A 12440-nucleotide genomic window follows, 5' to 3' on the forward strand; every position below is an offset into this window, starting at 1 on the left:
GATTGAGTGTAAGAATGAATCTGTAAGTTTGTACTGATGTTTAAACAATGCAATTAGGTTTGGTTTGTACAGGAAGACAATATGGCAGTGAAAAATGGTGGTGCCATTTCCTTTATCTTGTATCTGTCATTACAACTGCCCTTTTCAACAGTAAGTAAAGACAATGTTCTCAAAGCCAGGGGCTGTTCATCACGGACCATCTCCCAGCTCATATCTCTGTCTCCTCTTGCATGTGTGACTATATCCTAGCAGGGTACAGGAAACTGGAGAGATGCAAGAAAAGACTTGAGCACACACCAGATAAGCTTTTATTCCCACACAAAACCTGTGACCTGATCTTGTCAAGCTCTGACAGTGCCTACAGACGCAAGAGCAATAAAGCCACTGCAAGCCCAGGGTTCTACAGTTGCATATTTGACCATTGGTGATGTGAATTAAATGTAACAAAGACTACAAAAACAATCCTGATTGATTGTAATCTGTAACACATTGTTTCCCCAATTAACACTAATTTTAGGCTAATATTTCATGGTCTACATGGTGTCTATAATACCCAAATGTTAACTATATGGCTACAGTAAAGAGACAGGTGGTTCCCACTGGCTTTTATGCCAATTCAGGATACATTACATCATTATAGGTAAGTAGGCTAGGTGGTGCGGGCCCAGGCAAAAATAAAATAAAATTACATTTACACGAGCTTGGTACTCCCAGTTTAGCCACCCAGTAGAAAAACCATTGCAAAAATCATGCAACATACAGTGCCTATAGAAAGTTTACGTCCCCTTTCAACATGTTCACCTTTTGTTGCCTTATAGCCTGGAATTAAAAAGCATTAAAATAGTTTGGTTTTTTTTACCCCATTTATCCTACCCCACAGCTTGGAAAAAAAAATTCTAGAAATCTGTAAAAAATTAATTAAAAATAAAAACTGAAATAAGCTTATTTGGGAAGTGTCGACCCCCCTTGTAATAGCAATCCTAAATTAGCTCAGGTGTAACCAATCGCCTTCAAAATCACACACCAAGTGGCCACCACCTGTGTTAAATTGTAGTGATTCACAAGATTTCAGGATAAATTCAGCAGTTTCTGTGGGTTCCCTCTGTTGGGTAGTGCATTTCAAAGCAAAGACTCAACCATGAGCACCAAGGCACTTTCAAAAGAACACTGGGAGAAAGTTGTTGAAAGGCACAGATCAGGGGATGGGTATAAAAAAATAACAAAGGCCTTGAATATCCATTGGAGCACGTTCAAGACGATGCCTAGTTCAGGCTGTCCCTCCAAACTGGATGACCGAGCAAGGAGACTGATCAGAGAGGCTACCAAGAGGCCAACAGCAACTCCGCAAGAGCTACAGGCTCTTATGGTCAAGACTGGTCAAAGAATGCATGTGACAAAATTATCCCAAGCAGTCCAAAAGCCCACCCGAATCCCATTTGAAGTATGCAAAACAACACTCAGGAGATTCTGTAGCCAAGTGGAAAAAAGTTTTGTGGTCTGACGAAACTAAAATGGAACTTTTTGGCCTAAATGCAAAGTGTTATGTTTGGCGCAAACCCAACACAGCTCATCACTCAAAGAACACCATCCCTACTGTGAAGCATGGTGGTGGCAGCATCATGTTATGGGGATGTTTCTCATTGGCAGGGGCTGGGGCAATTGTTAGGACAGAAGGGAAAATGAATGGAGCAAAGTACAGAGAAGTCCTTGAGGAAAACCTGCTGCCCTCTGCAAGAAAGCTAAAACACCTTTCAGCCTGACAGTGACCCAAAGCACACAGCCAAAGCTACACTGGCGTGCCTACGGAACAAAAAGGTAAATGTCCTTGAGTGGCCCAGTCAGAGCCCTGACCTAAATCCAATCGAAAATATGTGGCATGACTTGAAGATTGCTGTCCATGAACGCTCCCCAAGGAACTTGACAGAGCATGAACTGTTTTATAAAGAAGAATGGACAAATATTGCCAAATCTAGGTTTGCAATGTTGGTAGAGACCTAACGTCAGACTCACAGTTGTAATTGCTACCAAAGGTGTTTCCACCAAGTATTAACTCAGGGGCGTGGAAACTTATCCAATTATGATCTTTCAGTTTTATATTTATATTATGCAATTTTTTTCTCAATAAAATCTTTTTTCTTCTTAACAGAGGAGTAGGGTGTGTAGATAATTGGAAAAGGATGCAAGCCCACTTCCGACAGCCCAGTGCACAGCCTGTGAGGAGAACCATCCCAACAGCAAACTCAACAAAATGGGGAAGCCTTATTTAAATAAACTGGGAGAAGGACGGTGCCAAGCTTGTCATCATTAATCCCTATTACTACAAGCTGTTTAGTTCAAAAGAGAGCCATATGAATCTGGAGTAACAAGGAGTAATCCCAGGATCAACTTTGCTGTATACATTCTCAGGGAAGGTCAGTGCTGAGGGATTCGAGATATACACCAAAGGTTCGATGGTAAGAGGGAACAGAAGAAACTGACACTGTAGAAGGCTACACCTGAATAAAAATTAACAAAAGTTTTTCTTTTTCTAAATGCGAAATAAAAAGAGTTATCAAAATTGCACAAAAACTGATACCTACCAATACATCAGCATTGACATTTAAAAGGATTATGCAAAGTTACAGGCACAACACACAGGACTTGCAGGCACAAAATTGCCCACTATGCTAATTAAATAAAAACATGTTTTAAACCTATTAAGCCGCTATCCAAAAAATACAGCGTTAAACATCCCCATGTGTTGCTACAACTGTTTTAATAATGTATCTGTAACTTCTTTTCATTGTTAACATCCCAACAACGTTTTAGACTTATAAAAAACTTTAAAGTGTTTCAAAGCTCTTTTTAAAATGGCCACTCTACTGCAAGGCTATATTTTTCAGCACCCCGATACTTTAAGTACCTGTGTACTTGTTCTGCAATTAGCATAATGAAAAAGGAACTTTAGAAGTAATTTTAGTTTTAATAGTTGTTTGAGAACAATGGTTGCAACACTATTAGTCCCTAGTGTTGTTTTAGAGTAGGTTTCAAATCAAACTTTGGCACGTCTGTTTCCAACATTACTTCTATCTACAAGACTTATCCTGTACAAATGACTAAATTAACACCCAATTAATGTCCTAGATAACAAATCTCCAATGTTATTTGTAAAATAATACCTATGTTAATGGCATTTATTGTCTTCAGCCAGTTCTACAGACTGTGTGCAGATTTGTTACCTCCTCAGAACTGACAATGTTCTGGGATTTTTGGCTATCAATTAAAGCAGTTTCTTTGTGGGTGTACATTTTTGAAGCCCAACTGAATTTTAAGTAGGCTGGGCAGTCACTTTGAAACAGCTGTCACACTCCCTTGGCAGAACAACCAGCTGGCACCAAAAGGTGATAATTACTGGTCGAACAGTAAAAGAAACACAGTCCAGCTGCCAAAACTGAACATCTCACGACTGGGTTTGGAACAGTCAAAAACCCATCCATCCTCCCTGAAAATGTATACATTGATTGTTACAGTGGCATGCACAGGAATTCAGTTTCAGGTTTATTTTCATGTAAATGTCTGCTTATGAAACTTTAGCATGGGCTGACGTGGTCCTTTGTACTGTGATAATGCATGCATTACTATTAAAGAACGCTGCATTTGCAAATTCTGCATTTGCCCGAAATGCATATGAACAGTTATTGTTGGGGTCGAATCCAGGTCAATTTTTACAAGCTTTACTTGGGTTCGGGTCAGGTCTGCTAAAACGATGATGGTTCCGGGTCGGATTTGTTATTTTAGACCCATGAAGACCTCTAGATTCGATTGCTGTAATAACATTAGGAGTGAGTCTGACACAGCACAGCAAGGCCTACAGTTCCAGAAATCTTTGGTGAAAATAAATAATAACAATAATAATATTGACAGTGCTAATTTGTGGTAAGTAAAATGACAAAAACAAAACAAACTAAAAAATATGGACTGTGTTAATATGCATATTACTGATCATGCTATGCTATTCTTTTCAACCCTCATGTCATGGTTAACAACTGTAATTAAACATCCCTGGAAATGATGCATCTTAGTGGATCAAGAATCCTGCTTTGATAGCTCATAATAGTAAGCTATTTGATATGTAGGCTAGCATCACAGGTACGAGTATGAACTTCACTAAAAATAACTTAATTCATTGCAGCCTGAAGTTTGCTGAGGCGTGTTCCTGCATTTCAATTGATGTCCTATTTACCACCAGAGGGCAGAAGAGTTTAGCAAGTAAGTTTCTCTTGTAATCTCCAGTCCTGAGGTGCTGCCACAAACATGTCAGAACTGAATCAGAAGTCCTGTCATCCAGGAATGTGAGGAATGTCTGTTTTAACAGAAGTTGAGTGGGCTGTTTTCTGCCTGCTTTGTGTTTGCTTGAGATGATGTTAAGAGTATAACGTCTCCCTTCTGGGTCAGTACCTGAGCTAACAGTCCCACCCCACTCCCTTTTGTTAGGTAAACTTACAAATCAAAAGGATTAAAACCAAACTTGCCACTCCTAAACAAAATCTGCTTAAATGATTAACACTTCAGTATCACCCTTCTGAAACACTAAATTGGGGTCTATTTTATAGATCTAAAATATCTAAATATTGCCATCAAGAACCCTCCCTGGAGTTTTACATATTTTTTCATCCTAAACTCGTTAACATTAACTCATTAAGTCCGAGAATGCGCAAGTGCATTAATAAAAAATAAAACAAACAAATTTTTAAAAAAATGTGCTTGACGTTACTGCAATTTCAAACACTGTTGATTTTACAGTTTTCAGAAGTTCGTTTTTGTTGCATTTTCTGTAAGCATTAAATCATTTCTACAGTAAGTTATTTTTTTTTCTTTTGTTAATATTTTTTCAATTCTGTTAACTGTTGCTTAATTAAAATAAATACAAACATTAATAAATAATGTATTGGCTTTTACTTGAATGTATCTTTTTTTTTCAAATTTAGTAGTCGCCAATTCAGAATGTCCAATTATTTACACACTGCAGACTCACTATGCAGCCACCCTCTCAGAGCTATAGCGTCGGAGGACAACGCAGCTCTGGGCAGTTTACAGGCAAGCTCGCAGGCGCCCAGCCAGACCACAGGGGTCGCTGGTGCGCAGTGAGCCGAGGACGTAGATTAATGTAGATTGTATACAATCTAAGACTTTCAATGCAATAATGTTGTAGCTCAATTTTGCCAGAACGTGTCGCCACGATCGATGAGCCAACTATACAGCTGGTGAGTGCGTAGGAGTAAAAACTTTCAAAGTGAAAGCAAAACACAGTTAACCCATTCATTAATGCTTACATTTTTATACTGTGTATCTTTTTGCACCATGCCTTTTAACCCCCTTAAAAGACCTGGACACACCAGCATCAGTTTGCTATTTTTAAAAAAAATTATTTTTTACTCTCAGTAGACAGTGCCACACCAGTGCGTCTATACCCAAGCGTCAGTTACCTTTCCTGGGTGTAAAAAAACCCAAATAGCATTACATTTAATGCAAAAACACTGTTGCTCTTGATTAATATACAAATAAAATATGGCTGTGTTTTGAGAAGACATGGAAAGTGTGACATCAACAGAAGAGGAGGAAGAGATTCATACTGTACATAAGCATGAACACACATTTCCATTTGACTTGAACTTCTTAAAGGAATTTAGATAGTCTTCTATAAATAACAAACTTAAGTACTGTGCCTATTTAAACAGATAGATAAATCACAGTATGTGTTTATGCGTATTTGTCCCTGCGTGTTTGTGTGCGGGTGTACTTTCTCTGCATTTTGTGTGTAAACCGTCAATACTATTCTGCTGTATACTCAGGTATATGACTGTACAGTTCGGCCTTCATCACCAACATCGCCTGTAAGCGTGAAACTGATTCGTCCATCCACGGTGTCCATGGAAACATAAGCCTGGAAACGAAATGCCCTCAGAGAAGGAATGTTTTACTCTACTTGCATACATAATGAATTGTGGAAATTGACATTATTTTAGTGGAACAAAATAAACATTTTGAATACTACTCACTGGAACATTTTTTTCTTTTTGAACTAACTGTTTTAGGAAGCTCATCTGGCAAAGTAAAACGGCAGTTTATCCGCCGTCTAGAAAAGAGAAGGCTGTGTAATAACCGAGACTTCCTTGTGTCTAAACAAGACCTTTGCAAGTCCAAAATAATTGGAAACTAAAAGCTGAGGGAACATAGAGCCACTTTCAGGAAGAGAACCTGGTTCTGGGAGTCCTAGTTTGAGGCAAATTTGCTGCATCAAACCCCAAAGTATCCCCTGGTGTGCAATGCAGGGACCTGAAACCTAGCGGCTTTATGTTCCCTCAACTTAGTCTGGTTATTAGAGTAGTCTGGTTATTATGTGTTGAATGGTAGGTTAAAGAAGCAAAGGATGACCTCTTTTCATAGGCAAAGTGAAGACAGACCGAAATCAGATGTAATGCAGTGCGAAATTCAAAAGGAAGTACATTTGCCTAATGGTAATTAAGTGTTTTATTCTTTTCAAGTGATGTATAAAGCACCCAAAATGCTACAGTTCAAACAAAAGTTTTTACTGCTGCACATTTTTGGTTATATGGACAAATGCCACCGGTTTCCTTTTTTTTTTTTTTTTTTTTTTTTTACCAGCAGAGTGCATCTTCACATTGAAGTCTGCAGTGTGAGAGCCAAGTTAAGTTCTTTGAGCATTGGGATGAAGTCGCCAAAAAACCCTTAGCACATAAATGGAGTTTCAGACAGCTCTTAGCAGTATTTATAGCATGTAGACACAAGAATCGGATAATTGTTGTCTTGAATCTGCAGACCAGCATTGTTCAGTTTCAATAAAAGTAGGGCAAGATGGTAGCTAGTTGTTTCTAAATGTACCCATATTTTTGTGATGTGTTTTTTTTCTTGTTTGAATTTTTAGTACAATTTCTTTCTAGATAAACCCCCCCCCCCCCCCAATGACACGGACCAGAGGACCCCCCCCCATCTCCAGATGACACCCTGGTATGGAAGTCAAGGAATTTAAAGATGCACTTTCCCACGACGATGCATCATTTTACACTAAAACAGAATTAATTGAAGATAGTGAACTACATTATTCCAAAGTTAAGACTACTATCTACATCTGTGTTGCCTTTTATCCAGCTTTTTTACATTCTCCAAAAAGGTATTTTTAAAGTTCAGGTCCAGGTTACAAGACACCCCCCTCTCTGAAACCTGCCAGCCCCGTGCCACACTGTGTGAGCCAAATACATAAAATGGAGGGTAAAGATGTTTGTATGTCTTCTTTTCTTGATTCTTATTAACCATGAAGTCCACTGCATCTTATCTTCATGCCCATTGAAAACAATGTCAATACTGAACGTCCTACCATTTTCTCAGTAATGCAAAAAAACCCTGAAAATAAAACTTGACAATTGAAGAAAATACAGTCCTTAAACCATCTTTAAACTTGAGAGGCATTCTAGCACAGTAGATCTACTCACGTTTTCAAGGTCCCAGATGTCATCAACTCCGTCACCAGTACAATGCATTTCTTCCCCTTGTATGTCAACTCCCAGGAATCATAAAACCGGACAATATTCGGGTGCTGGAGCCCCTTCAACATCCCAGCCTCCTCCTTGAACCTCTGTCTCTCTGACTTTGTCAGCTTTCGGTCCTGGAGAGAAGAAATAGAAAGTTACATTAAGTCAATTTACAAATGAGAAGAAACAGTGTTTAATGCTGACGGCCTAAATTTTAGAAGATGGAAGTTTTTAAAGCAAAATAAATCAGTTTATAAAAAAAAAAAAAAACCTCTAACCTTTTCCCTTCGATTAATGAAAATGATTAAATTTAAAATACATTTTTATTAGGAGAGAGCAATGGCATATTTGAGTAGTTCAGGATTAGAGCTAATCAGGGTCTGAGTCATTTGAGTATTTCTAGCACTTAAAATGCAGGGGCTCGTTTCACAAAAGTGTTTTGCGACAATCAGCAATCTTAACCAATAAATTCGGTTTCATAAAGTTTTCGGAGGACTGTGTAATCGCCTATTTTCACCAGAAACCTGCGACTGCCAGACAGCAGTCGCAAGTAGCAATTTTCATCATAGACCCTATTAGAACAAATAATGGCACTCATACTACTAGTCAAATCCTTTTGATACATCTACAGACAGAATAAATATCTAAGCACCGATTGCTAATCTTAGGGTGGTGAAACGTATTTTAGATTTAAACAGAAACAAATCTAAACAGACTGTATACTAATCAGTTTTAACCTAACAAAGATATTTAAAATGAAAACTTTGTGTTTTTTAAAACCATTAAAGCACAAAAAAACCCCCAAAAAAACAACTAATTAACAACCAGGAAGTCCATACACACATTTATAATCAAGGGCTCGCAATGGAATGTGAAACAAGCAATGTGATTGGTCGAGCAAGGTTCCAGCTGTCCATATATTGGACGCATACTGACAGTTGGAGATTGTCACATATTCTAAATCACTGTGCTGGCTCACATTATTTAAACTAAGTATCAGTAGCCATCTTGCTTACACTCACTTACAGATGTACAGCTGTGACTATGAAACTGCGTGACCAATTACCTGCAAAAAATCCCAAAGTAGTAAGCAGACATGCCGGTTTGGATGAAGAACAATTACATGAACTGGAAGATAGCAAAACAAAAAACAAAAAAAACCACACAAAACAAACATATCGCTGTCTTTATGCTCACTCACCCCGACTGTCACTTCAAATAAATGTATTTTTAGTGGTTTGTAAACGCTAAAAAAAAACCCAGAGACACTTGTGCACATTATCCACCCCTCTCTGACACAGATCTTTAACACATTATTGAAAGAGACGTCGTTGAATTTACTTTTTATTCCATAAATCTGTTCTGCTCAGTGTGTCTGCAAAAAATGCACAGTGTTAAACTCTTAAAGGTATTACACAGTGAAGCAAGCCCAGTTTATCCCAGTTGTTGGTCTAAGCTTTGATCATCCCAATCTCATGTTGGTGCCTAACATACAGCAAGGGGGTGTGTGATTCTCTTGTGCATTTAACTATCAGAATGCAGCCCAGCAACTCAGTCGAGTTTTTGTGGTGAGTAAATTGGCATGCTGCCTCATAGCTCAGTAAGGAAACAGTGTTTATCTTTGTCTTGAGGGGCAGGGAGTGTGGTTCTCTATTCATTTCCACCAAGGCAGGACATGTGAAATTATTTAGTGGAGTATTTAGTTTGTGAGGGAATGCAAATAAGTCAAGTAAGCAAGCAAGCAAGCAAGCAAGCTGGCCAGTCAGCAGCTGAAGATGAGACATGTGGATTAAATCTTTCAGACAAGGACAATGAGCCAATAGCCAAGGATTAGCCCTTTGGGCATTCAAGCCACCTCAGGACTTGTCTCAAGAATGTGAAGGGAATGCAGTGAATTGCATCTTGGGTTTATAAAGAAAACAAAAAGGCACCAGAAGATGAACTTTTTAAAATGGTTTCATAATGCAATGTTGATGAAAATATACTGTAATACACTGTGCCCAGAGTCATTCACAAAGGCAATATTCTGATCTCGAAACCATATCAACTAAATCTCCCAACATGGTCTGACCAGCTCACGTTTAATTTAACTAGAGCTCAACCTCATTGTGTTTGTCTATTGATTTCAACGTGACAGCGCTCTTTATTGAACTGGCCTTGTCAACTGGCTGTTTATCTAGTCTGCAATAGAGCAAGTGAAAGGGCAGCAAATAACAAGTCACAGCAGGATGTTTAACATGTCTAGTCACCCTTGTATACTGTAAATAAAGCAGTAGCCATTGGTATCGGTAATAGGTGGTACCAGAGTGAAAAAAATTAAGAGCCTTAATATTCATATTTTATAAATACTAAAAGAAACTATATCAATTCAATGACAAACATGTTGAAACATTATCATTTAATTTAGTTTATTTCCGTATTCTTAAATCTAGCACTATTGAGTGTTTTATAGTGGACGAATAATATTTTAGAACTCATCCACCTTATGTATATATATATATATATATTCAAAATGTCATGAATCATCTTAGTATAAAAAAAAAAAAAACAGCTGAAGGTAGGTTTCAGTCACCCATAGCACAAGGGAACCTGAGTTCAGTACAGCTGTCCCAAGAGGCTAAGTTCTGCTGTGAGATGAACTCGACAGCAGTTGATATAATTTGTAATACTGACATCAGCAGAAGGATGCATTACAAACCACTACTCTGAACTCTCAGTAAAGGTTTACTTGGTAGTCTACAGTTTAATTTGGCTTAGAAAAGAAAAACATGATCAGGCCATTCTAATGTCCTTTCATTGGAGAACCCCATAAAGAGATTGTATTTCTAAAACAAAGTGCTGTATTTTGACAGATCAACAAACCGTTCCCAAACTTAACAATGGAATTCTGAAACGCAATTCTGGAAAGCTGATGGATGCCAACTGTGATAAGACAGCAGTGCCCAACAGCTACGGCTATATGACAGCCCCCGTCTGGAAACCCTTAACAACATTCTTACTTTGCACCGTATCTCAATCTGGTTTGTATTCTTAAGTTGCAGCCTGTCAAAACTTGCGTTCTTAAACTGGGGCGAAAGAGAAAACACAAAAAGGGAGAAAGGAGTCTAGCAAAATCGTTCATTGTTTTTCACCTTTCGGTGCTCCCCACCTACTGAATCGCACAGACAATCCTTAGCACAAGTGGGTTCCGGCTGCCATGCGATCCTGTTTTTGCAGTGTTGGGAGTATTGAAAAGGAGGCGGACACCAGCCACTAGAACAATTGTGTTTATTTCAGGACACACCAACTTTTTTGTGGCTGGTTGGTTAGTCTGACCAATTAAAAAAAAAATGTCTGATTCCAGTAAACAAACCCTCAGCATCCAGAAAAACTGAAATCTAGCAAAAAAGCTTCAAAACAAGAAAAAGTATTTAATGCTAGATTTTATATCTATTAAAAAATAAATCAGAATAGAACAAGCTGGTCTCTTCTGATGGTACAAACTTGCTAACTCTCCTTACTCATTTTGGATAAAGACGACACTTTTACTAACCTTATAAAATTATGGGAGAATTATTAAATTGAGACGTTCTAAAAAGCTACAAGTCATAAAAGACAGAGACAAATAATCCTCAGAGTCCAGAAAACGCTGCAAGAAATTCCACACATGCCAAGCAGGCAGGATATGAAGAGACATATTGAATCTGAGCCCTGGGGTCTCCCAGAAACTCAATTTCCAGAGATATAGTGATGCCAAGATGAGCCCTGGATAAAACACATTTTTGTGTAGAAAGGCTTATTTGCAGCAGGATTACTGGCAATAACGCTGCATAATGACAGTCTGCAGCTCCATAAGGTATTAGGATAACAGGTTACGAAGCAGGCTGGTCCTGGTCTACAATTATCATAACCAATGTTTTATTTAAAAAAAGTCTAATTTGGTATAACGCACAGCGAGGCCTATTCAATTGGTATGAACTCTGGTGGATCTACATACTGTTCAACAGTGGGCTCTTTAACCATATAAGGCTTGTTGAGCTCCTTGCTATGGCTATTTTGAAGCATCTCATTTATGGTTTGCAATTGGTTTGAAAAGACTGCAAGGACAACTTGTAGTTTTAGATACTGTACAGTAGAGGAAAGTACAGTCTGAAAGAACAAATGCAGCAAGAAGAGGCACAAAGTCAGTCACATGTTACAACAAAACACATTCCAGCACAAAGGGGTCTGTTTCAATCATTCAACCTAGTGTTGACCATATATGAGCCACATAGTCTCCACAGAGATCCACAATATCTCTATCTGAAGTGCCTCATTTAAGGTTTGTAATGAGATTGAAAGGGCCATCTGTAGTCTTACGTACAAGCAAGTACAGTTAAAATGCAGCATACTGCTGTTGTGTTTTAAAAGTGCAACATGTTTCATTAGCAGAAACTGCTAAAGCGGGGTCTGAGTGTGCTTGTTACTGTTTAGTCGGCATTTTACTAACACTTTGCCGTTAGTACATTTTTGTATTGCTCTACAAGAACTTTCTGGTTATCCGGGTGGCTTTATTATTTTATTTATTTATTTTCTTGCCCAAAAGGTTAGGCAGCTCTGGTTTACATCATTAAAACAGGTTCAAAGGTTATTCAAAAATCAAAACATCTGTTTTAGCAAAACACCATAAAGGGCACCATCATGATTTAATTGATGACTGCCATTTAAATCAATTCAGTTGGCCGGTAACTTTAAACTCAGAAAACAACCTAGACAGAATCTTGCTGTATATGCAAACAATACAACACTGATTTAGTGTGAAGCTTGCTGCACTAAGAGGCTATTGAAACAAAGTGATCAGTCTGACCTCTCATGGGGTAGATATCAGCTTGTATCACAAAGCTACACTATATTATATAGGTGTTTCCTTTTAAAAGTGTACCATAGGATATA

General features: G+C 38.2%; 1 protein-coding gene across 11 annotated transcripts in view; it reads right to left on the reverse strand.

Annotated features, from left to right (window-relative positions):
• Window positions 1–12440, reverse strand: part of LOC121319542 (serine/threonine-protein kinase WNK1-like) — a 136222-nt gene that overhangs the window by 69151 nt on the left and 54631 nt on the right. For all 11 annotated transcript variants that reach the window (XM_041257092.1, XM_041257087.1, XM_041257091.1 and 8 more), the window contains exon 3: window positions 7491–7663. In XM_041257092.1, coding sequence (XP_041113026.1) covers window positions 7491–7663 — 173 coding nt within the window. The remainder of the gene's footprint in view (window positions 1–7490; window positions 7664–12440) is intronic.

The sequence above is a fragment of the Polyodon spathula genome, chromosome 8 (genome assembly GCF_017654505.1).
Source record: "Polyodon spathula isolate WHYD16114869_AA chromosome 8, ASM1765450v1, whole genome shotgun sequence".
Classification (NCBI taxonomy): Eukaryota; Metazoa; Chordata; class Actinopteri; order Acipenseriformes; family Polyodontidae; genus Polyodon; species Polyodon spathula.